Below are 26,873 nucleotides of genomic sequence, written 5' to 3' on the forward strand. Positions count from 1 at the left end.
GAGTAAACCCCATTGAGTTCATTGGGACATATCTCTGAGTATAGACTTGTGCCATAAGAGTGTTGTTTTTTTTTTACTCTTTTGTTATCACCTTTAGGCATTGAGGCTGCTTAAGCATCTTGGATAAACTCTGACTATGATATATAGTCATTATAAAGACATTTAGAAATATCCATGTTGTGGCTAAATGTATCTTTCAATAAAATTATTTTAAATACAGAAGCTGTAAGTGCACATTTTGTGAAATTAATGGACCTTTGATACATTAATGGGAAGATTATATGTTTCTCTGCCTCTCTTAGCACAGTCCTTTAACCTTCCTTTTATGAAACCAGTTTTGGGCTATGAGTGGAGACGTGTGTCCCACTATTTCTGGAAATCATTCAGGTGCTGCAAGCCGCATCTCTGTAAGCTTAGAATGAACTGTCCGAACACCACTGATATCCAGGCAAGGTTTTCCCCCTCCAACAATTATAATTAGAAGCTTGTTTTGCAGTTTATGTGGCAATAGACTATTGTATTCCGTTGTTCCTTCCTCTACTGTTCCAGTCAACACCTCTCCATACTAGAACTTTTGGTGGGCTCAGTTTTTTGTCAGAAATTTTATGCTATTTTTGTCAGGAATTTTTTTTGGGGGGAGAGTTACACTCACACCCCCTCACACACTTTGTCCCAAGGCTGCATAGGCATCCCCGCTACTGCTTACTTGCATAACAAAAAATGAGCACGTTAATTGCATGCATCATGTATAGTTTGGTCCTAACTTCAATAGCCATGTGCAATTAGACTTTTTTTGTGAAATGACTTGCATAACTCAACCTTGTTCACATAAATGCAGAATTCAGCAAGTATCTATTTTATTTACTACTTCATCTATTAATTTATTTGTACTTTTGCAATTATCTGATTGTTGAAATGGACAGCACTACAGCTTCCACAGTCACAAAATTGTAATTCCTCAAAGGATATTTCCTACAGAGGGAGAGAAGTACCTTCCTAGTAGAAAAGTCTGGAAATAGGACATTGGTAGAACTCCTATAAGTCCTGTACTTCTGAATTGTACCACAAAATGGTTAAAGTGGTTTCACTCAAGCTGCTGTCAAGGGCTCCTTGGCGGCCTCTCTCAGTCTAATCCAGTAGCCAAGTCCAGACACAGACAAAGGGATTCTTTTCAAAGCTTTATTCCTCCTTTACAACGTAACAACTCTACTGTTAGCAACTAGATATGAGCAGCAGAGTACCTATGCCCTACATTGGAACAGTTGGTCCCCATTTGAAGGAGAATCACTGGCAGACCCTGAACTTACGGGCTAGGGAGAGTCCCTCCCCTTTTCCCTTGGATCCTCTGGGCGCAAACGTTGTTTGCGCGCCAACTGGGCACTACGCCTCCTTTCCACACCCTCCATTTGGCGCCACTCCCTGCGTCGGCGTCACGCGTCCAGCAAGTCTTCTTCCCGTGCTCTCTCACTCCCGGGACTGCTGTCTATGCCAGGAATGCCGGTGGGAGGAATCTCTGCCAGCTGTTGGCCCTGGGAAGGATGAGTGCGCTCCTATCCCAGGAGCGGCTGCTCTTCCTCAGAATCAGAACTACTCTGGGGTTCTATGGGCTCAGTGTCCACCCTGACATCATCCCTGCTCCCATGAGGCCCCCCCTCGTGCTTCTCCCCTGGGGCCCCGGGTTTGTGGGGGTACAGCTGGTGGAAGCGCCTCAGCAGCAATGGAGCATTCACATTTTCCTCAGGTTCCCAGGATCGCTCATCAGGCCCATACCCCTTCCAGTCCACCAGATATTGCAAGCAGCCGCGAGAAAGGTGGGAGTCCAGAATCTCCATGACCTCAAACTCCTCCTCCCCCTCCACCAGCACTGGCGGCGGGGGGGAGCTGACTGAGCGATGAGGGTCGCCAGAAACCAGGGGGGACAGCAAGGACCGATGAAAAACAGGATGGATCTTCATGGAGGGGGGGAGACCAAGGCGAAAAGCAACAGGGTTAATCTGGGCCGTAATCTGGAAAGGCCCCATGCGGCGAAGCGCGAGCTTCCTTGCGGGTGAGTGAGAGGGGAGGTATTGGGTGGACAACCAAACCCAGTCCCCCAGTTGCAGAGACGGACCCAGCTGGCGCCGCCCGTCCGCAGAGGCCTTGTAGGCTATCGTGGCTTGCTCGAGGGAGTCCCGTTAAGAGGTGGTGTACCGCTCGCAACTCCTCTAAAAAGTCATGGGCCGCCGGCACTGAAGAGGGAGCTAGAGTGGACAGGAACTCCTTGGGGTGGTAACCAAAATTGGCAAAAAATGGAGTTTGGCACGTGGAAGCATGGCAGGCATTGTTATAAGCAAATTCTGCGAGAGGCAGCAAGGAAAACCAGTCATCTTGCTGGTAATTGACATAACAGCGCAAATACTGCTCCAGAGTCGCTTTGGTGCGCTTGGTCTGACCGTCTGTCTGTGGATGGTGGGAGGAGGAAAGACGGAGCATCACATGGAGCAACGCCAGTAGCTCCCTCCAGAAATGGGCAGTGAATTGGGCCCCACTATTCAAAATGAGATCCTCGGGCCATCCGTGGAGGCAGAAAACATGCGCCAAGAACAGCTCTGCCATCTCCCTGGCTGTGGGCAACCCAGAGCAGGGGATGAAATGGGCCATCTTAGAAAACAAATCCACCACCACCAGAATGGTGATCTTACCGTGTGAGCGAGGCAAGTCAGTGATGAAGTCAAGGGAGAGCAGTTTCCAAGGTCCTGAGGGGGTAGGCAGGGGGTGAAGCAAGCCTGTGGGCTTGCCTGAGGGGGCCTTCGCCCGCTGGCAGGTTGGACAGGAGGCGACATAGGACTTGACGTCCTGACACACATGAGGCCACCAAAAATCCCTCGTCACTCCATGCAGGGTCTTGGCGACGCCAAAATGCCCAGTGGTGGGGGAGTCGTGGCACTGATGGAGGACCTTCTCACGGAGGGGTCTAGAAGGCACATAGACCTGGCCAGAATGGTAAAGCAGGCCACCTCGCAAAGAGAAGGGGGTAGAGTGGGGGGGGCAGAGGCTAGCCCCAATTCCTCCACCTTTGTGCAAACAAAAGCATCTTGAGGCTGTGCAGAGTGAAGGAGCTCCTCCCAAGAGTGAGGTACTGCAGCTGCCGCCAGGCCTTGGGGGGGAAGAATCGGGGGGGGGATTTTCCTCACTACCTGGCTGGAGGTCAGGCTTATGAGAAAGAGCATCTGCTTGTAGGTTGTCAGAGGCCTTCACATGGCAAATCTTAAGGTGGAACTGAGAAAAAAAAAAGCGACCACCTAATCTGCCTCTGGTTTAAGGCACGGGCTGTCTGAAGATGTTCAAGGTTGCGATGGTCGGTTCTAACTTCGACTGGGTGCTGTGCCCCCTCCAGGAGATGACGCCAGGTCTCCAGAGGGGACTTGATGGCCAACAGTTCCTTCTCCCAAATGGTATAATTCCTCTCAGACATGTTCAGCTTCCTGGAGTGGTAGGCGCAGGGTTGCAACCCACCACCCTCCCGATCTGGCTGAAAGAGCACCACCCCCACCACAAAGTCAGAGGCATCAGTTTGCACTACAAAAGGCTTCCTGGGGTCGGGATGTAACAGGATCAGCTCAGAACTGAAAAGCCTCTTAAGTTCCTCGAAAGCCTGTTGGGCCGATGCCGTTCAATGAAAAGGAGATTTCCTGCCCTTAAGGAGGTCCGTGAGAGAAGTCAGCCGAGCAAAGCTGGGCAGGAACTTTCTGTAAAACTTAGCAAAGCCCAGAAAACGTTGCAAGTCCTTCTTGGTGGATGGAGCCTGTCAGGAGAGGACAGCCTGGACCTTTGCAGGATCCATCCTGATACCGTCAGGCGAGATAATGTAGCCAAGAAAGTTCAAAGAGGTTAGATCAAACACACATTTCTCCAGCTTGGCATAAAGATGGTTCTTGCGGAGGCGCTGGAGGATGGTGGAGACATGACACTGATGGGCGTGGGGGTCCTCAGAAAATAGAAGTAAATCATCGAGATACACAGTGAGGAAAGTGTCCAAATAGTCCCAGAAGATGGCATTCATAAAACGTGAAAACGGGGGGGGGGGAGCGCAGGCGAGCCCAAACGACATCACTAGGTATTCATACGCTCCGTACCGGGTCCTGAAATAGGTCTCCCACTCTTCCCCCTCCCGGATGCCAATCAGATTGTATGCGCTACACAGGTCCAACTTTGTGAAAATCTTGGCTTGCCCCAGGCGCTCCAGCATCTCAGGTATGAGGGGGAGGGGATACTTGTCAGGGATGGAGACCGAATTTAAATTTCTGAAATCGTGCACCGGGCAGGGTTCTCCAGATCGCTTGGCCACAAAGAAAGTAGGAGCGCAGGCGGGGGAGGAAGAAGGGCAAATGAAGCCACGTTTGAGATTCTTGTCCAAAAACTCCCGCAGAGCTTGAAGTTCCGGCTCTGACATCAAATACAGCCGGCCAGTGGGGATGGTCACCCCCGGAATGAGGTTAATGGCACAGTCAAAAGGGCGGTGGGGGAGAAGCCGGTCAGCCTCCTTCTTGTCGAACACATCCCGAAAAGCCACATACTTCTCTGGGAGGATGACGGTAGCTGAAGGACTGCCAGAAGCAGACAAGGAGGGGGAGGAAAGGGTTAAGGCCTGGGCTGGGACTGGCGCCTCCTCCGGGAGGCAATGCTCCCTGCAGTAGGGAGATGCAAACTCCACTTGCTGAAGCCCCCAAGAAATCTGAGGGTTGTGCTTAGAGAGCCAGGAAACACCCAGCACGATTGGGTATAGGGGAACCTTGGCTAAGTGAAATTGAATCTGCTCAATGTGGGACTGGGTGCGCAGAGTGAGCGGAACTGTAAAACGGGTCACCACGCCCAAAGAGAGAGGACGCCCGTCGATGGTCTCCACTGCCAAGGGGGCAGGAAGGGGCAGGGTAGGAATCTTGTGGAAGAGGACGAAGGTTTCATCCATGAAACTGGTCGTAGCCCCCGAGTCCACTAAAGCTAGGGCCTCCACTAAAGCTAGGGCCTCCACCCCACCGCACTGGGAGGAGCAGAGGTGAACATGCAACAGCAGATGGGAGGATGGGGGGGTTGGGGAAGGCACCCACCCGGTGGGGATCTGACCCCCACACTGGAGGCCCCCAACAAGCCTGGGGGGCAGTCTAGTCAGACCTGGGGATGAGGAGGAGGGGGAAGGAGAGGAGGGGGAGGCAGCGGAGCTGAGGATCTAACTCGGCAGGTTTTGGCGAAATGTCCCAGCTTTCCACATTGAAAACATCGGCGCTCAGCTTGCCGGTGCTCAAGCTCCTCTGGCGGCTGTGGGGCTCGGGTAGCTCCCAGCTGCATCAGGGTCTCCTCCACCCCCACCGCCGGAGCGGGGGAGGGGGGAGCGGGCAGTAAACATGGGTGAATGGGAGGAGGGAAATCCCGGCCCCCGGCGCCCCGCTGGGTCTGCCGGCGCCCCTCCAGCCAACTATCTATCTGAAGGCAGGTCTGGATGAGGTCCTCCAAAGTAGGCGGGCTGGGCGTGCACGCCATCTCATCCATGATCTCGTCGTTCAAACCGTCCAAAAACTGAGCCACTAATATAGCATCATTCCACTGTAAATCCTGCATCAGCAAGCGAAAAGTTGTAGCGTAGCTGGAAACTGAGTCCTTGCCCTGCCTGAGGCAGCGAATCTCCCGAGAAGCCGTCTGCGTGTACAGGGGGTCACCGAAAAAACGGGCCATCGCTGTCATTAAACCTTGATTGTCCCCGAGCAGGGGGTCATTAGCGAGAAGGAGACCGGAAGCCCATCTAGCTGCCATGCCTGAAAGTAGGTTAATGATGAAACCCACACGAACCTGTTCCATCTGGAAATCTTCAGGTCGAAGGCGCATGTACAGCTCCGATTGGGCCCTGAAAATCTGGAAAAGTCCTTTCTCACCAGAAAACTTCTCTGGCAAAGCCACCGGGCACTTGTGGCGGGGGGGAATCGGAGGTGGAGTGGGTTGAACCGCAGCTTGTAGATTCTGCATGGCAGCCGTCAGTTGAGCCATCTGATCACGGAGCATCTGATTCTCTTGCACTAGAGCTTGCACCGCCGGGTCCCCAGCACCCTCCATACGGCAATAGGAGAAGAGAGTGAGAGAGAGAGAGAGAGAGAGAGAGAGAGAGAGAGAAAAGATGAACGGGGACCAAGCTGTCAAGGGCTCCTTGGCGGCCTCTCTCAGTCTAATCCAGTAGCCAAGTCCAGACACAGACAAAGGGATTCTTTTCAAAGATTTATTCCTCTTTTACAACTTAACAACTCTACTGTTAGCAACTAGCTATGAGCAGCAGAGTACCTATGCCCTACTTTGGAACAGTTGGTCCCCATTTGAAGGAGAATCACTGGCAGACCCTGAACTTATGGGCTAGGGAGAGTCCCTCCCCTTTTCCCTTGGATCCTCTGGGTGCAACCATTGTTTGCGCACCAACTGGGCACTACGCCTCCTTTCTGTGCCCTCCACTTGGCGCCGCTCCCTGCGTCGGCGTCACGTGTCTAGCAAGTCTTCTTCCCGTGCTCTCTCACTCCCGGGACTGCTGTCTATGCCAGGAATGCTGGTGGGAGGAATCTCTGCCAGTTGTTGGCCCTGGGAAGGATGAGTGCGCTCCTCTCCCAGTAGCGGCTGCTCTTCCTCAGAATCAGAACTACTCTGGGGTTCTATGGGCTCAGTGTCCACCCTGACAGCTACAAAATGTGTAGTCCTATGTACACATACAGTCCAAGCATAGCAATTACTAGAAAATGCTCTAAAGAATAGAACATTTTGATATTTACCAGTCAAAATTTCTGGCATAAAGTTTGCACATGCAATGTCAAGTTGGTCTGTGGAAGGCCCATTGCCCCACATTATACTTAGAGTGCAATCCTGTGGATATACCTCATAGTCCTTCATCTATCCAACACCCTGCTGGCAAGAGATAAGCAGGGTGGGAGGACAGATGGAAATTTTTACAGCTTCCCATTCCTCCGATTTTGTAATTTTCAGGTAGATGGGCCTCTCAGTCCATCAAGCTAACTTACCTTCTAGTGAGTAGGATGGGTGCTGGAGAGATGTTTCTTCTTCCCCATCTTCTCCCCTTCCACCACCCTGCCCCACCCTCCTTTCTCTCTCCTTGGTTGGAACCTGGAAAGAGGAGCTCCATGGGGTGGGGGGATGTGGGAAATCCCTGCTTGGATTTGCCCCTCCTGAGGATGTATCTGTGTCTTTGCCCTTGGGGTGGGAAATCCATGAGGTCCTGTGGCCCATGGGATGCCAACCCAGAGGCCATAAGATTGCTCTGTTAAACTCTTGAATTATTGATTCCAGCAGCAAGTTGAAAAGTAGATCTATATTTTCAGAGTACAAGGTATATTTACTAGTAATTTAATAAACATTTGCTCCACCCTGTTGAAAACTGTAGATGCTTTTTCCAGTTCCTTCCTCAGCCTTGCAGTCTTTCTCACTCTCTCTTGAATACAACTGTAAAGCATTTTTTAAAATGTTATGTTGTGATTTGGGTTTGTGCCTTGGGCTTATGGGAAAGGTGGGGTAAATTGAATGAATAAATAAAAAAACTGTATTTTAAATGTGGACTACCTCAGTTTTATGTATTAGGACTTGCTGCCCTATTTTCAGCACTTTCCCTACAGTGAATGTTCATTTTTTACTGTTGTGTTTCGCTTGTCATCTGTTTACTATAATATGTTTTTTCTCTGGATGGTTTCAGCTGATGTTAGATCTTGAGATATATATCGCAAGGTTGGATCCAGAGAAACGTTGCTTATGGAAAAAGCATTTCTTAACCCCCTTCTCCCCATGCATCCTTCTGCGCTCCTCCCAAAACCTCTCATGAGGGGCAGGGACCATTTTGAATGGTGTGGGATTGTGCACACCATCAGGTTATTTTTGAGAGGAGTGTAAAACAATATCTTTTCCCTTTATTTATACCTGCAATTCCTTATGGGTTCATTCCTGTTATAAATACAATGTTGGATCCAATCTTGGTGATGCTTAGAGAAGGCCCATTGGAATCAGTGGGCTTAAGTTAGTCACAACAAACATAAGACCCATTGATTTCAGTGGGTCTGCTCTAAATAGGACTAAGTCTGGATTAAATCAGAAGACTTCAAATTCTTCTTTCCAGACCAGTTCCGTAATGTCTCTAAATGCTTGTTTTAATTACTTAAAATTGTGAAATGCTTGTTTTGATTATTAAAAAAAATCTAGGCAAAATAAATATAATTCAGGAAACTCTAAGGTAGCTTAGACAATTTTGTGTTTCGTATAAACAATTGTGATTAGTTCAATTTAAATGAAATTAATTGAAGATCAGTATGTCTGAAGCCCATATGCTTTCACTGAATATATTACTCTCAATATCTCAGGTAGGTCTAAGAAGACTTTTATAACAGTTCAGCTCATATTGTGTAGAAAATGGCTTAGTCATTAATAGTGACAAATCAAAAATTGTAGTTTTTGGTAAAAAGAAAAAAATTACATAAATGGAGCATGAACTCTAAAGAGATAGAGCAAGTTAAATCTTACTGCTAACTTGGTTTAGTTTTTTCGGCCTCAGGATCTTGGGCCTTACAAATAAGAAAAAAGCTAAGTGACATCAATTGCCTGCATACAATAGTTAAATAGATCATTTAATTATAGATAACCTGGCTCATTATACCCAATTATAAATATTTTTAAGGCAAAGGTGATACCAATGTTAATTTATGGTACAGAAGGGTTTTACCAATCTTTCAGACATTGAAAACATTCAAAGTCACTTCTTGAGTATGAGTTTAGGGGTTCCAAAATCCTCACCAGCCTACTCAGAGCTGAATTAGGTATAAAAAAGATGTCCGGATTAGGCTACACTAGGATAGTTAACTTCTGGTGTAGAATAAATAACCAATCAGAAGACAGGTTGCCTAAAATGTGTATGGAGGAACAGAGGATATCCGATTTGGGAAATGTCTGGTGGCTAAAACTATCAAAATTGCTCCTGAATTTTGGCTTCTCTGTCCAAGTACTAAATTCAAGAGAAATTGCCAGCAGAAATATATTCGAAGAGTTTTTGATGAAGGAGCACAAACTGACTTAACTGCCCTCACAGCCTCAGCCTCCACAAAATGGCTAGTCAGGGCAAAATGACAGCACCAACTTGAAAAATATCTGACATTTCCCATGAAAATGAAATATCGGACAGCTTTTACTAGACTACGTTTTGAACAAATGGACACAATGATGAAATGGGGGAGATACTATGGTATTCCAGCTCAGAAGAGATTGTGTGTTTGTGGAGATCTAGCAGTGGAGGATTTGGACCACTACATGCTTGAGTGTAGGCGTACTCTGATATTAGAAATAACTATCTAGATTCTTTCCTAAAGAAAATGAAATATTGGAGTGTATCACAGAAATTGGATTTTCTTCTTTCTTCATCTGAGTATGAGTTTGTTGTTCAAAAAGTAGCAATATTTGCAATTAAGGCTGCAAGGTGCAGGGAAGGCTTTCTCTCTTCACCTGACCCTCTTTATGTCAAGTGCCATAGTAAGCCCAAGATTCAATTGAATAAAATTGTATTCTGGCAAGGTTTAATTTCTACCCTATTTTTAATGGTAATACTCTTTTCCCATGCGTTAGGTGTAGTTTTAAAACTTGTAATTTTTGGTCATATTATTTAAGTCTTCTCTTGTTTCAATGATTTGCATGCTGTTTTTGTTTTGCAGTCATCTTTGGAATCAAGCAATAAATTATCTTATTACAAGTATATAGTTTAAGAACCAATATCACACTGTAAATGTTTAGTGTCAGATTCTTATGTTTGATGTGCAAAGTTGGTTCAGTCAATGTTATTTAAACAACAACAACAACCCCCAAACCTTTAGTGCTCTGATAATTGTCTCCTGGCTGTACTAGTCATAGAATAATCATAGAATAGTAGGGTTGGAAGGGGCCTATAAGACCATAGAGGCCAACCCCCTGCCCAGTGCAGGAATCCAAGTCAAAGCATCCCTGACAAGTGGCTGTCCAGCTTCGTCTTGAATGCCTCCAGTGTGGGAGAGCCCACTACCACCCTAGGTCACTGGCTCCATTGTTGTATTGCTTTAAGAGTCTGGAGGTTTTTCCTGATGTTCAGCCGGAATCAGGCTTCCTGTCACTGGAGACCATTCTTCCGTGTCCTGCACTCCGGGATGATCGAGAAGAGATCCTGGCCTTCCTTTCTGTGACAACCTTTCAAGTACTTGAAGAGCGCTATCATATCTCCCCTCAGTCTCCTCTTCACAAGGCTAAACATGCCCAGTTCTTTCCATCTTTCCTCATAGGGCTTTGTTTCCAGCCCCCTGATCATGTTCGTTGCCCTCCTCTGAATCCTCTCCAGTTTGTCTACGTTCTTCTTAAAGTGTGGTGTCCAGAACTGGACACAGTACTCCAGATGAGGCCTAACCAGTGCTAAGTAGAGAGGAACTAGTACTTCACATGATTTGGAAGCTATACTTCTATTAATGCAGCCCAAAAGAGCATTGGCCTTTTTTGCAGCCACATCACATTGTTGGCTGATATTCAGCTTATGATCGACAACAATTCCAAGATCCTTCTCGCTTGTAGTATTGTTGAGCCAAGTCTCCCCCATCTTGTAACTGTGCCTTTGGTTTCTTTTTCCTAGGTGCAGAACTTGGCATTTACCCCTATTAAATGTCATTCTGTTGTTTTCTACCCAACACTCCAGCCTATCAAGATCACTTTCAGTTTTGTTCCTATCTTCTAGGGTATTAACTATCCTGCCCAATTTTGTGTCAAATTTGATCAGCATTTCCTGCATCTCCTCCTCCAAGTCATTAATAAAAATGTTGAAGAGCACTGGGCCCAGGACTGAGTCCCATGATACCCCGCTCATTACCTCTCCCCAGTTTGAGAAGATCCCATTGATAAGCACTCTTTGAATCTGATCCTGTAGCCAACTGTGGAACCACCTGACAGTTGTTTCATGTAGCCCACTTTGAGCTAGTTTGCTCATCAGGAGATCATGGGGCACTTTGTTGAAAGCTTTGCTGAAGTCGAGGTATATGATGTCTACAGCATTCCCACAGTCCACAAGGGAGGTTATTTGATCAAAAAATGAGATCAGATTCATCTTGCAGGATTTGTTCTTGACAAATCCATGTTGGCTTCGAGTCATCACTGCATTATTGTCAAGGTGCTTACAGATGGATTGCTTTATCACCTGCTCCAGAATTTTCCCAGGGATTGATGTCAGACTGACTAGTCTGTAGTTCCAGGTTCCTCCTTTTTGCCCTTTTTGAAGATAGGGACAACGTTAGCCCTCCTCCAGTCATCTGGCACTTCTCCCGTCTTCCATGATTTCTCAAAGAGAATGGACGGTGGTTCTGAGAGCTCTTCTGCCAGTTCCTTTATTACTCTAGGATGCAGTTCATCTGGCCCTGGAGACTGGAACTTATTCAAAGGAATTAGGTGTTCCTTGACCATATGCCTGTCGATATCAAGCTGCAATCCTCCCCTTCAGCCTGTACTTCGCCTTTGCTAGGGGGCTCATAGACCCTCTTTTGGGAGAAGACTGAGCCAAAGTAGGAATTGAGCACCTCTGGCTTTTCCTTGTCATCTGTTATCATTTTGCCATCCTTATTTAATAGTTGAACCACCATTTCTTTCCTCTGTCTTTTACCATGCACGTATCTGAAGAAAGCTTTTTTGTTGCTTTTAGCATCCCTCGCTAACCTCAGCTCATTCTCAACTTTAGCCTTCCTGATGCCATCCCTGCAATTCTGTGCTACCAGCCTGTACTCTTCCTTTGTTGCTTGGCCTTCTCTCCACTTCTTATATGTGTACTTTTTTGTTTTCAGGTCATCTCAGCTTTTTGTGAAGCCACATTGGCTTCTTCTGTTGTCTTCCACCTTTTTCTCTGGTTGGAATTGTTTGTAATTGTGCCTCAGTAATTTCTTTTTTTAAAAATGCCCACCCTTCTTGGTCTCCTTGTCTTGTCCAAGAAAAGGATAATGCCCTAGATATTTTTAAATGACTGATTTGTGGAAATAATGGCTGCTATTGAAAGACATTTATACATTTATTTATTTCATTCATCTGCAGTGTTAAGGCGCAGAAATATTTCTTCTAAATATCATACACACCTGATTATAAAGGCATTATGAGAAAGTGCAGAAAAGGGCAACTAAAAGGATCAAGGGGCTGGAGCAACTCCCCTATGAGGGAAGATTACAACAGCTGGTAGAGTTTAGCTTAAAACAGAGGAGACATGATAGAGATCTGCAAAATTATGCATGGTATGGAGAATGTGGATAGAGATACATTTTTCTCCCTCTCTTATAATACTAGAACCCGGGGTCATCCCACGAAGCTGATTGGGGGAGATTCAGGACAGATAAAAGGAAGTACTACTACACACAGTGCATAGTCAAAGTATGAACTTCGCTACCACAAGGCAGTGATGGCCACCCATTTGGATGGCTTTAAAAGGGTGGTTAGACAAATTCCTGGAGGGGAAGGCTATCAATGGCTACTAGTCTTGATGGCTATGTGCTACCTCCAGTACCAGAGGCAGTATCCCTCCACAGTCGAGAGGATGCTGTTGCATTCATATTTTGCTTGTGGGTTTCCTGTCAACAGCTGGAAACTGTGTGAACAGAATGCTGGACTAGATGGTCTCTTGGTCTGATCCAACAGGGCTCTTCTTATGTTCTTAAGGAATTCTTTTTAAAATCAAAGAGACGAGAGAGCAGAGCAGAGGAAGCTGCTCCAGCTGGTCTAGGGGCTATACAAGCAAGCAAGCTCCCTGGGAGCGAGCGATCAGAGCAAGAGAACAGGGAGAGCAAACAGGAGTTTGCCAGGGGAGTTTGCAAGGCTTTCCATATGGTAATTTGTTAGTAATCAACCCCGTATGTTGTTCTAGAAGTGGATAATAGGCCCACATCAAGTGTCCTTCCATATTTTGTTTAAAAATAATTGTATATACAAAACCTAAATATTTGCTCTAATCATATTTACAAGGTGGTTACATAATTTATGTTCTTTTTAGTTCTCTTTATTGATTTAATCACTTAATAACACTACTGTTTACTGATGCTTTTCTGATGTGGTGAATGTTTCTTGTGTGACCTGCAAGGCTTTATTCCACAAAACCTCTCCACTAATTATTGCTGTTTTTAACTGCAGCATGGCTATCCAAGTTGAGAAGTTCAACTTTGAAAGTTACCCAGGCTCCCCTGGTGAAAGAGCACAATTTACAAACCCAAAGCAGCTGGAAGAAGAGAGACAAAAGGCAAAAGGTCTGGAGATCAACAGCAAGTTAGACATTCTCTGGAAAATTATATCCTTTCAGAAATGTATTTTTCTTAAGATACTCTTGAGTAGGCCTGCGACCTTTTAATTTAAATCCTTTCTAGGAAGAGGTCTGAAAGAGGACATGGATTGAAATGGAGCACTTAAGATAATTGCAGAATTCTTAAACTTAATTTTAACCCTTAACTTATTTTGATTTTACAGTATGTTCAGTGTAATGCCTTGTCATCTCTTTGATTCAAGTGGGAACACTCCAGGGTTCATCAGTATTCTTATGCTTTGAGTAATGAAGAGAGAGGACTGTACTGTATGTTGTTTCTGTACATTGGAATAGGCTCTGAGAGTTCTGAGATGGTCCAAATTTTGAAAATGACAATCGGAAGATCTGTTGAAGCTGTCTCCTGGCCACAATCCAATCAGAGGTTGTAAGAAGAGGAAACTCTATTAGGAAGCTGCTAGCAATTTCCTTGGGCTTTTAAATGGATTCCTATAGGTACCCCTCTGCAGAGGCATTCAAAGAGGATTGAAAGCCCCGGTAAATTCAACACAAACTATAGTGGTCTGATGTTGGAAGCATCCCCTTTCAACTCCACCACACAAAACACTTTTTGTAACTTTTCATAAGTTTCAACTCGTACTGTTAAAAACATCTCCCTATAATACCTTTGAAAAGAGCAAATTATCTGGCTGCTTAAGGTACTGGTGTCAAGATCAAAAGATGGACTACAATGCTTCTCCACTTAAGCCAATGTCCAAACAGTTTCAATTATGTGGAACATCATAGCATGCAGACATTCTTGCCAATGAGAAAGGGAAGTATTTAGCTTAGCAGGTATTTCTGTCTAGCTTCTTGCTGTGGGGCAGTGCAGATGGGGAGGTCCTCATGCAGGGAGATAGTTTCTTTTTTTTAGAATACTGTCTATATCTATCTATCTATCTATCTATCTATCTATCTATCTATCATCTATCTATCTATTTAGAGAATACATTTATTTATTTTTGAGGGAAGATAATTTCTTAGCTGTTTAAAACACCCTTATTCTTCATTAGAAACAGTATCATATTTTGATCAGTTTTCTTCAGTATTGGGAGGCTTTTACATTTTTTTATTTACATGTGCTTGTGGCATCTGCTGTTTTCTACACAGCACAATCATGTTGCTGCAATTCAGCATTTGAGCAGATGGCACAGAATTTTTTGACTGGCTAATATCTTTGAGCTTCTGCCTTTATTAACGTTTTCTAAATATTTAGTAGGTTATTCAAAATAAGTGCTATTTTGGGGGCCATTTGGCAACCTGAAGTGCAATTTTGGCAAGCAAGATGGCTCTTTGGCATGTTGAAATGGGAAGCATTTAATTTCAGATATTAAAAGTTGAAAACTCTCTGAAATAATTTAGAAAAAATATTATTTGTGTCAGCGTGGCCAATTCTTTCCTGACTTAGGTAAATGGCTGTGTCATGCACCTGAAGATTCCCTTTCAATGTCTGTCTTTCCCCCATTTTTTAGCTGTATCTGTAACAGGAAAGGTAGTGGTTTCCGCATATTTCAGGCACTCCAGCAGAACACAGATTTGTATTAGTTTGTAGTTTAAAAGAAAAAAGAGATTTCAAAATCAACACCAAAATGGCCCAACAAAGACTTACTATATTCACTGGTTTCTTTGCCCACATCTGCATCAAATCCAAAGAACGCCCTTCACTGTAGAGGAGAAATGAGCAGCAGTTGATTTCTCCATAGTAGAGGAGAGCAAGTAGAGAGGGAGATAGTAAAGTTGCTGGTGGAGGTGGTTTAACTGACTGCTTATCAAAGAAACGGTGATAAATGGTAGCAATACTGGAAAGTGAGGGTAATGTGAAAACACCCACAAACATATATGTTTAGCAGGATCAAAATGCCATGATAATCCATATTCCAGAAATTCAAACTGCAAATGAGAGGAGAGATTTATGGTAACATGTATTCATTAATCATTTTAAGCAGTTTTCCATTAGTATAATTTCTGTTTATGAAAATGTGTTGATTTATTTATGCTGAAGTAGCATTGGGATGCAATTCATTCACCTGTATTTATTCACATGGGAAATGACAAGTGGGACAAAAAGGAACATCTTCATAGCAAAATGCTATGAAATTGTCAAATTGCATAGCAAAATGAAAGCAATTAAGAGAGCAATCCTATGTTCCCTAGACAGTGTCTGGGGGAGATAGGATTTTTTGGTTTCCCAGCTCCGAACTCGTAGACAGTGCTATGAGCTCGTAGCTGGGAAACCATACTCCCCACCCTGCCCCCTTGTAGCTCGTGTGGAGAGAACTGCACTGCCACTGCCTCCATGCTTGGACCACGGAGGGGTGAAAACGGGGCGTTCATGGGTATGGGGGTGGGAGGAGACCACAGAAGCTGTTTCTGACAGCTTCCTATGTGGTCTCCAGCCCTGTTCCTTCCTACTCCCCGAAGTCGCACTTAGATGTGAGAAAACGCACATCTAAGGCAAAGTGCAGGGCAACGGCAGCACAGAGGGAATCCTCCGTGCTGCTTCTACCTTTCATTGGATAGGTGGTTGCCTCTGACTTCGGGGCGGGGGGGGGTCAGAGGTACCCGTCTATATAGGATTGTGCTCTAAAGGGTTTTAGACTCATTGCAGGAGGGGTGTGGATGAAAACTGTACCAATCTTTCTAAGCAGAAGGTTATTTTATTTATAGTGTCTCCGAGTAAATGTTGTTATATTGGTATAGTATGTTGGAAACCTTTGAGTTCTTTTCTCTATTGAATTTTATCCTCAGCATGTCATAACTTTCTTAATCCTCTTTTAAGGTGGTAGAAATTAAATAAATGTAGTTCAATGTTTGCATGCTTTTTACTTCTAAATATTCACCGTGAGACAGAATCTGCTTCAGTGTACATCTGGAATGTGAATTTTGTTTGCTTGTAACTTCTGAAAGTAAAATGGTTTTGTTTACAGCTTGTGGTAACAGTGTTGTTAGCTCCAAAAATAGAAAGTGTTATGTTAGAAGCAGGCTGTCTTGACCTGAAACCATTAGCAAGAGGTACTTCTTGAAGGGCCAGAACATGTCTTGAATGCAGACTTAGCCCAGGCTCAATCCTTGGCATCTCTAGTTAAAAAGGAATTTCAAGCAGCAAGGCTGGGATAGACTTTGGAAAGCTGCTGCCAGCTGGATGCATAGTGCTTGTCTAGATGGGCCAAAGGCCTGACTCTGTATAAAGCAATTTCATCTGTTTCAATGGTGTCTGTACCACTTGGTTCAAAGATAGATTTGGCCTTCTCTATAATGTTCATGAGTGTCATCTCCTAGCTTCCCATGCTGTTTCTCTTCTGCCAAGGGGTGGTGGTGGTGATTAATCACATTGCTGTGGTAGTTTGAATTATTTCTGTGGTAGTTTGAATTCTTTTTAATTCCGTATTAATACCCTCCAGTTCTTTGTAGGAATTTTTGCCTCAAAGATTGTGTGCATGCATGTTTTTTTTACAAGCTGGATTTTTCCCAGTGTTCCTTAACTATCATTTACCCCTCTTTGAAGCGTGAAGGGGAAGCAAGTGTGGAAGGAGTTCTCAATCAACTAGTCCTAGAGCACCTGCAATTGGCTCCTCTCCAGTGGGGTAAGTAACGTTGAAAAGATTGATGGTATATAAAATTCGCTTTCTTATATGGTGCTTACTGGGTAAGCTCTTGAAATGCTGAACAATGCCTAATGCTTTTCACAGCTTTCACTTTTGATCATTTGCTAGAAAAATCACTGAAGCAGAATGACATAGTGGGAGACCTTTCCCCCTATATTTAGTTTACTTGGACATGGAAAATCATCTAAGGTAGAAATTTACCTTTTTCAGCACCAGGTTGAGACTGTCCCTACTTCCAGGCATTTAACATTATGTGATGGAGTTTTAACATCAGCTGTTTTTATCAAGTTCCAGTATGTTATTGTAACTGTTTTAAATTGGTTTTTTTGTGTTAAAGATATTTATATTATATTATACAAGTTTTTTTGTTTTAGAGATTTTATATTATGTTTTATTATGTATTTTTGTGAACCACCCAGAGAGCTTTGGCTGATGGGCAGTATATCAATGAAAATAAATGAAAATTTATTTTCCTCAAAGCCAGTTGTTAGTGATGGGTTATTGCTTTGCTGCCTGCTCTAGTGGACTATGGATTTGGTCTTGTAAAAATGCTATTAATTTTTGTGTGAAATGCATAACTCTTGCATGTCGTAGTATTTATGGTTCAGTAATTTATTCATAATGTATTTACTAATTCATGATAAAACATGTTCTCAGTTATGTAATTTGGAGTGGATTTTGTGTTATTTTTTTATGGACAGTCAACATGCAAGGAATTATCTTCATGGATTGTAAGTGGACATATTTACATTATGGTGTGTGTGAGAAATGCTGCAAATGCAAAATCAGAGTGAAACTAGACAGAAGACGCACACAATGCTCTCTTGATGTGTGTGTGTGGGGGGGGATTGCAGGGAGGGGGAGTTTGCTTAGTCTGCGTCCCCCCCCCTCCGCAGATGGGGAAAAAACCTTGAGGAGTGAAATTTTGACTGGAAATAATGCCTTGTGGAAAGAATATTACATGGTCCCTCTCCTGTTCAGCCACACAAACTTGCAGTGTTTAAGTTTAATTAAAATGTCAGGAAATTGCATATGTCTACATGGTGATGTTTGGTTTTGCACCATTTTGAGGCAAGATGCTTTGCAACTCCAGTCACTCTGGGATGGGTTTGATTATCTGGATTCACTCTGGCTTTGTTTCCAGCCTGGGCTTGGCAATGAAACAGCTTTGGTTGCCCTGATGGATGATGTATGCCAAAGAAAGGAAGGGACATGTGATCCTGTTTATTCAAATCAGTGACTGATAGCACTGTTTTTAGTGGTTCTGTTTCTAGCTAGATGGCCATTTTGAGAATGTGGTCTGGGGTACTATTCTTCAGTACCATTGTAGTTATGCTGAGGTGATCCAGAGGGCTCTATTTTGCCTCCTGTGCTATTTAACATCTACATAAAACCACTGAGTGATCCAGGAGTTTGGGGTGAGATTTTATCTGCCCTTTGTAAGCTATTTTTGCTTGTCTACTTTTATGTTTTATGTAGGGATTTTTTATTGTTAGCTGCTCTTTGAACTGAAGAGCTGGATACAAAGCCTTCTGAAATGAATAAATGTGATTTCTTCATTAAAATGTTTATCTTCTCAGTATGTGACCTTTGACATTTGTAGATGTTATGCAATACTATATTTTTATTTTTGGTTTTGATATTCTGTTATTTGATTCCACTGCTAGGGGATGAGTAGGCCGTTCTCCTCCATCAGATCTATGAACTAACTAGAAAAGGGTTCAGGTTTCTCCTACCAGTTTTCTGTAAGATCATGAGATGGATGGGCAGCAAGTAATTGGCTGGGGTTCTGCCCATTTCTTTCCCTTTTCCATCTTCAAGACATTGTCTGGATAAGTTTCATTTTATTACTAGGCACTGATCCAAATGTAAAAATGGACCCTTTCTGTGATAGCCCTGCATTTATGGAATGCTTACCCCAAGGAAATTCATCTGGCGCTGACACTATTGTCTTTTTGGTGCCAGGCAAAGCTGTACTTACTTCCCGAGGCATTTGGATATTACTTATGGCCCAACTGTTGTGGGCTACTTTTGTGGTGTTAATTCTAAGCTGGGGGAAGCGACATAGAAATTTAATAAACAGGAACTGAACCAGCCAGCCATAGTGGGTGCAATTTTGTTGGTAATTTGTATTTTTATTATTGTGTAGTTTTATTGTTATATTGTTTTGATGGTACAATACTGTATGTTCACTGCTTTGAAACTTTGTGGACATTAACTTATAAATAATTAATAAATGAACAACAACTGCGCTCTCTTTGAAAACCTCTTAACAATGTATGCATTGACTTTCCCGGCATACTGGCTAGAATGCCTGAACTTTCATCATTTTAAATAAAAACAGGCACATGTAGTATTCACGAAGAGTATATCCATCTACATATATTGCTACATCCTGCTGTAGTAGCTTCTAAACATTTGTGCTTTCTTTCTTAGCCATCATAATAATTATGATGTCCCTGTTTCCCTCTCCACCATCAAATTAGAGGACGACAAGGATTCCTCAGAACTCTCCATGCAGTAGAGGTCCATTTCAACCTTGAACGTTGGCAGGTTCAGATACTGAGTATACACTGCATTTGTACTGAGGCACTACCATGCTATTGATTAGCCATTTCCATTTAAACCAATTAATGGATTAAAACTAAACAAATTTCATATTTCCATAATCTCAATATAGTGGTCTTTTTTTTAGATAATTAAGCAAGGGAAGAAAGGGGTAATTTAAAATTGTATTTGTTGTTCAGTCATTCAGTCGTGTCCGACTCTTCGTGACCCCATGGACCATAGCACGCCAGGCCTTCCTGTCCTGCGCTCTCTCCCGGAGCGTGCTCAAGTTCATATTCATTGCATCCGTGATGCTATCTAGCCATCTCATCCTCTGCCGTCCCCTTCTCCTTTTGCCTTCAGTCTTTCCCAGCATCAGGGTCTTTTCCAGGGAGTTTTCTCTTCGCATTAGGTGGCCAAAATATTGGAGCTTCAGCTTCATTATCTGTCCTTCCAATGAGCACTCAGGGTTGATTTCCTTTAGGATGGACTGATTTGACCTCCTTGCAGTCCAGGGGACTCGTAAGAGTCTTCTCCAGCACCACAGTTCGAAAGCATCAATTCTTCGGCGCTCAGCCTTCCTTATAGTCCAGCTCTCACAGCCATACATTACTACTGGGAAAACCATCGCTTTGATTAGACGGACCTTTGTCGGCAAGGTGATGTCTCTGCTTCTTACTATGCTGTCTAGGTTTGCCATAGCTTTCCTCCCAAGGAGCAAGCGTCTTTTAATTTCATGGCTACAGTCACCGTCTGCAGTGATCTTGGAGCCCAAGAAAGTAAAATCTGTCACTGCTTCCATTTCTTCCCCTTCTATATGCCAGGAAGTGATGGGGCCAGATGCCATGATCTTCGTTTTTTTAATGTTGAGTTTCAAATCAGCTTTTGCACTCTCCTCTTTCACCCTCAACAAGAGGCTCTTGAGATCCTCTTCGCTTTCTGCCATTAGGGTGGTATCGTCTGCATATCGGAGGTTGTTGATAATTCTCCCAGCAATCTTAATTCCGACCTCTGATTCATCCAACCCGGCATTTCTCATGATGTACTCTGCATATAAGTTAAATAAGCAGGGTGACAATATGCAGCCTTGTCGTACTCCTTTCCCAATTTTGAACCAATCGGTTGTTCCATCTCTGGTTCTTACTGTTGCTTCTTGACCCTCGTACAGGTTTCTCAGGAGACAGGTAAGGTGGTCTGGTACTCCCATCACTTTAAGAATTTGCCACAGTTTGTTGTGATCCACACAATCAAAGGCTTTAGCGTAGTCAATGAAGCAGAAATAGACGTTTTTCTGGAATTCTCTTGCTTTCTCCATGATGCAGCGAATGTTGGCGATTTGATCTCTAGTTCCTCTGCCTCTTCGAAACCCAGCTTGTACTTCCGGTAGTTCTCGGTTCGCATACTGCTGAAGCCTAGCTTGTAGGATTTTGAGCATCACCTTGCTGGCATGTGAAATGAGCGCAATTGTGCGGTAGTTTGAACACTCTTTGGCGTTGCCCTTCTTTGGAATTGGAATGTAAACTGACCTTTTCCAGTCTTGTGGCCACTGTTGAGTGTTCCAGATTTGTTGGCATATTGAATGCAGCACTTTAACAGCATCATCTTTTAGGATTTTAAATAGCTCGGCTGGAATACTGTCATCTCCGCTAGCTTTATTGTTACTAATGCTTCCTAAGGCCCACTTGACTTCACTCTCGAGGATGTCCGGCTCAAGTTCAGTGACCGCACTATCATGGCTATCAGGGACATTCAGATCTTTCCTGTATAGTTCTTCTGTGTATTCTTGCCACCTCTTCTTAATCTCATCTGCTTCTGTTAGGTCCCTGCCTTCTTTGTCCTTTATCATGCCCATCTTTGCACAAAACGTTCCCTTGAGATCTCCAATTTTCTTGAAGAGATCTCTAGTCTTTCCCATTCTGTTGTTTTCCTCGATTTCTTTGCACTGTTCACTTAAGAAGGCCTTCTTGTCTCTCCTTGCTATTCTCTGGAACTCTGCATTCAGTTGGGTATATCTTCCCCTTTCTCCCTTGCTTTTCGCTTCCCTTCTTTCCTCAGCTACTTGTAAAGCCTCATCAGATAGCCACTTTGCTTTCTTGCATTTCTTTTTCTTTGGGATGGATTGAGTTGCTGCCTCCTGAACAATGTTACGGACCTCCGTCCATAGTTCCTCAGGCACTCTGTCTATCAGGTCTAATCCCTGAAATCTATTCCTCACCTCCACTGTATATTCATAAGGGATATGATTTAGGTCATACCTGAACGGTTTAGTGGTTTTCCCGACGTTCTTCAATTTAAGCCGAAATTTTGCAAGAAGCAGCTCATGATCTGAGCCACAGTCAGCTCCAGGTCTTGTTTTTACTGACTGTATGGAGCTTCTCCATCTTTGGCTGCAAAGGACATAATCAATCTGATTTCGATATTGACCATCTGGTGATGTCCATGTGTAGAGTCGCCTCTTGTGCTGTTGGAAAAGAGTGTTTGCTATGATCAGCATGTTCTCTTGGCAAAACTCTATTAGCTTTTGTCCTGCTTCATTTTGTACACCAAGGCCATGCCTGCCTGTTATCCCGGTGATTTCTTGACTTCCTACTTCAGCATTCCAATCCCCTATGATGAAGAGGACGTCTTTTTTTGGTGTTAGTTCTAGAAGGTGTTGTAGGTCTTCATAGAACCGATCAACCTCAGCTTCTTCGGCCTCAGTGGTTGGGGCATAGACTTGAATTACTGTGATGTTGAATGGTTTGCCTTGGATTCGTACTGAGATCATTCTATCATTTTTGAGATTGTACCCCAGTACTGCTTTTCCCACCCTTTTGTTGACTATGAGTGCTACTCCATTTCTTCTAAGGGATTCTTGCCCACAATAGTAGATATGATGGTCACCTGAATTAAATTCGCCCATGCCTGTCCATTTGAGTTCGCTGATTCCCAAGATGTCGATGTTCAATCTTGCCATCTCATGTTTGACCACCTCCAGCTTACCTTGATTCATTGATCTGACATTCCAGGTTCCTAAACAATATTGTTCTTTACAGCATCGGATTTTCTTTTCACCGCCAGACACATCCACAGCTGAGTGTCCTTTCGGGTTTGGCCCAGCCGCTTCACTCTTTCTGGCGCTACTTGGAAATACCCTCTGCTCTTCCCCAGTAGCATATTGGACACCTTCCGACCTGAGGGGCTCATCTTCCGGCGTCATATCTTTTAGCCTTGTGATACGTTCCATGGGGTTTTCTTGGCAAGAATACTGGAGTGGGTTGCCATTTCCTTCTCCAGTGGACCACATTTTGTCAGAACTCTCTGCCATGACCTGTCCGTCTTGGGTGGCCCTGCACGGCATAGCTTATGGCTTCACTGAGTTACGCAGGCCCCTTCGCCACAACAAGGCAGTGATCCATGAAGGGGTAAAATTGTATAAACAATATTTATTTTATAAATAAAAGCTACCATTCACTGTTAGACGATCATTCTTAATATTTGCTTTTCTAGTCCCTTTTACACTAATGTACTGAAAATAGCCTTAAAAATAAAGCATTGAATCTCAGTCTAAGTAATTAATCAGCAACTTTAGTTGAGTCACCTTATGATTAACCAGTTAAACCTCACAGTCCTAACATTTCATAAGACATGATTCAGCTCTTGATTTAATAGATTCCATGGCAACCATAGGCCTGTCTCAAGTAAGATCTTGCCATACATTTGTGGTAGGGCATATGGTTGACGGTGTTTGCTGGTCAAGATGAAGGTGATCCAAGGCGGGGCGGGGGGCAGGCATGGATATATCCGGGGTTTAGATTTACTAGGACTTATAACTTCTGCAGAGACAGGGGACCATAAAAATGGGCTTCCCTTGGAGACTGATGGATCCTGAAGGACTCCTGAATGCGCAGGGGGACTTTCTAGCCATTAGAGCTGGTGATCCTTCAGAACCCTAGTTTATCTATGGGGGTGGGGGTGGGATAGCCATAACTGAGTTCTAGCTTCTCAAATCCCGTGAAACATTTGGACTGGTATCTCAGTCATCCCCCGTACAGCACAATACATTGTTTTTGAGACTTAAGAATATCAAAATATGTGTTTAAAGACAAGTAGAAGGCCTGGCGTGCTATGGTCCATGGGGTCACGAAGAGTCGGACATGACTGAACGACTGAACAACAACAACAACAAGAGAGTAAAAGACAATCAGGTAAACAAAAAATATTCCAAAGTCCCAGTGGACATGTCCCAGCCCTTGGCATGCCCAAAGTAACTCTCTGAATTGCCTGGGGAGTGGTCAGACTGTATGGAAGAGTTTTCAGGTATCTGTATCATCTTAAGTCTTTCTTTTCTCTGATTTTGTAAACTAATTACATGAATGGAGAACACAGGGAAAGTCGCCATAAAATACATCTACAACAGTTAAATGCATCTCTTTTGTAGGGAAAAACCCCTTTTCTTCCATATAAAGGCTTTCTTTAGTTTATTTTATTTATTATATTGTTTATATACATTAATGCGAGTCTGTTCCCGAACTGATGCCCCACCCCTAAGCTTCTCTCGGAGGGGTCACACAGAGAAGGGCTTCTGATGGATCTGTGTAGGCTCATACAGGGAGAGCCATGTAGAGCTTTAAGGCATCAGTACTGGAAAAGGTGAAAGCCTTCATCAGCAGACTTTGCTATTTACAATAAATTTTAATGTGTGTAAATCCTGTTTCATATCCTGGCCTAGAGAAAGTTTTCAGGGATGTACCTCAGTTGCCAGGGCAGGACAAAATTTTTTAATTGCATTTGTCTGGGACTGTTGATGGGGGAAACTAGTGGGTAGGGGCAGGGCTTTAAAATAAATCAGGAATTCTATGAATTAGAAACTGGCAGTACAAAATTAGGAGATCTTTTAAATACTACTGTCAGTTGATGCCACTATATAACACACTTCAGATCAGCTGATTGATTCAGAGCCTATTGTGTCATTTCTTTATTTCATGAATTTAAGCTTAGGGTTATTGCATGTTTTAAGATTATATTTCTCCTGTTTGGGATGCATTTGGAATAATGCTTAGTAGTTCTTAAGAGACTGATAGTAGGATTTTTATGTTGAAACTAATAGTAAAATAGTAAAAATGCTGATAGGTTTATATCCATAGTTCATGTAACAAAGGTGGAGGAATGAATATGCAATTTGTAAAAAAATAAAGACACCCTTGGCGAAATCAGGAAAAGAACTTGGAATTTAATACATTATCTAGAAACAAGCTATTTTGAAACTTCAGCAAAATAAAAAGGACCTTCAGCTATTGGGCGTATAGAAATGTAATAAATAAATACAATAAATAAAAGTTCTGCTTTGCAGAAAACGAGGTTATAATATTTTGGCTGACATAGCAAAAGCTCTGTGGATAGAAGCTAAGAACAATAATGTTAGGTTTATGATTCCTGAAAGATATGTGGGGTAGGAGTAGTTTTGAAAAATAGATCAGGAAAAGATAAGAGACTCAAATAAACTTTGATAAATATAGTTTAATAACTCAGCAGCAGAGTAATAAGTAACTAATTATAGTAGAAAACTAAGGGCCAGTTTGCACGATCGAACAGCCCACTGTGGCTTCTTTCTCCACTGTGGCTTCTATTCCTCCTGCTTCTCTCCCCAAATCTGTTTATTACTAAATCTGATCAGCTCATTGCTAAAAAGGCCCATGGAATGCAATACATAGCCATGGGTTTGTGGTAATCACCTATTTAGTTGCACTGAACAATGCTGGTGATCCCAGGGCCTGGTGATACCAGGGGCTTTGTCAGATCCTATCTCCAGGATGGGGGACAGGTTGACCCTTTATGTCAGCTCTCGGACCTTTGCACCAGATCCTATGAATGGCTGTCTAAGCACAGCAGGTCATGGGATTGAATCAGATTATAATCCCACAAACCTGCTCTTTCTTATTTGGCAACATTTGGCAACATGCAAAAAAATATAATATGCTATATGTATAGCATATTATATTTTTGAATAAGTTATTGATACAGAATATTGTGCACCTTTACTTCAAATTGCTTTTAAAATTCTGCCCCTAGTTCAAAACTTCATCAACAAGGATAACAACACAAATAATGATTTGCTTGGATAGTGCTGACGATAAATAAATAACCTTCACATTTCTCCTAATTAGATAACATGAGTTGTTTCTGTTCAGGGCTGTTCTCCTCTCAGAGGAACAATCCGTTTACAAAATGGCAGGACAGGCTAATTTTATGCACCATTTCAAATTCTACCTGTGGAAATTACTTCAGAAGATCAGAAACATAATTATTTGAGCAGTAAATGTGTATCATTTAAATGGCTGAGAATGCTAATCAAATTGCTCTATGTGTGCCAACTGCCTATTGTGTTGAGGTTTTTTGTGCTCTCGCAGATAGATGAAAGCTGGAGAGCTGACATGAATTCATAAGCTCTGGCATTGCAGAGGTAGAGTTTACACTTCTTATTGCAAATTCTCATAAACGTATATCATTGCAAAGGTTATATGACATAGTGTAACTCCTTTTGGAGTGTTCATTTTACCCATTTTTCCACAGGCAATAAGGAGGAGAAACAACACACATAGGGATGGTTCAGACGTAACTCCATGGTTTGTCATGATGTGTGGACAGACACCGTATGATAAACTATGGTTTATGAGCAGTTACCAAACCAGGTTCTGACATCAAAGTTTGAAACTGACTTAAAAACCATGGGTTAGATAAACTGGTTTGAGATAGTATATGAACTGACAAGATCATGATTTTGGATGTTGCTCTGTCCTCAAAGACTGCCTGGCCACAGAGAAGGCCAGGTCGCTGTCACTGGCCATTCTACAAACCACTCCCTCCTGCCTTATTCTGCTTGGCAGCAGTTTTGTTTCTATGTCCACCACCCCTCTCTAGTCAATGCCTTGGTGCATCATTGCTGCTACGTTGGCTCCCAAAGCAAAAACCACAGAACATAATGTGATTAAAGAGATCATCTTATGATCTTATGGAACAAGGCTTATGATCAGGAATTGCTCAAAGCTTATTGTTCTTACTGCTCCATCATTGTGATACCCTATTTTACAAATTATCCTGCATCCCACACAAACATGACACTTCTATCACACCCTCTCAATACATTTCCTACCTTTCAAAAACAAACACATGTGGTTACTGCATAGCAGATGGGTCACTCCATCTACAAGCATAATTCACAAAGGATGCACCTGACCACATCAACCATTAGACATGAAGAATTCAAAAAGGACATGCCTAGCCTGTGGTAGATGTTTAACTGGGAACCATGCTAAAATATCTGGCCCTACTGATAGGATGAAAGAGACTATAACAAAAAATACATATATTTCAGTACCGAGATCAAAGCAGTATGCTACACAAAGGAT

At 43.3% G+C, this 26,873-nt stretch overlaps 1 protein-coding gene across 7 annotated transcripts in view; it reads left to right on the top strand.

Moving 5' to 3' along the window:
- TRAPPC9 (trafficking protein particle complex subunit 9) overlaps positions 1-26,873 on the top strand; it is a 579,153-nt gene that overhangs the window by 236,908 nt on the left and 315,372 nt on the right. For all 7 annotated transcript variants that reach the window (XM_084848692.1, XM_084848698.1, XM_084848699.1 and 4 more), the window contains exons 20-21: positions 13,171-13,324; positions 16,827-16,917. In XM_084848692.1, the coding sequence (XP_084704818.1) occupies positions 13,171-13,324; positions 16,827-16,917 (245 nt within the window). The remainder of the gene's footprint in view (positions 1-13,170; positions 13,325-16,826; positions 16,918-26,873) is intronic.

Source organism: Heloderma suspectum, chromosome 4, assembly GCF_057233095.1.
Source record: "Heloderma suspectum isolate Gila_16-S chromosome 4, 16-S_ref, whole genome shotgun sequence".
NCBI classification, from domain to species: Eukaryota; Metazoa; Chordata; class Lepidosauria; order Squamata; family Helodermatidae; genus Heloderma; species Heloderma suspectum.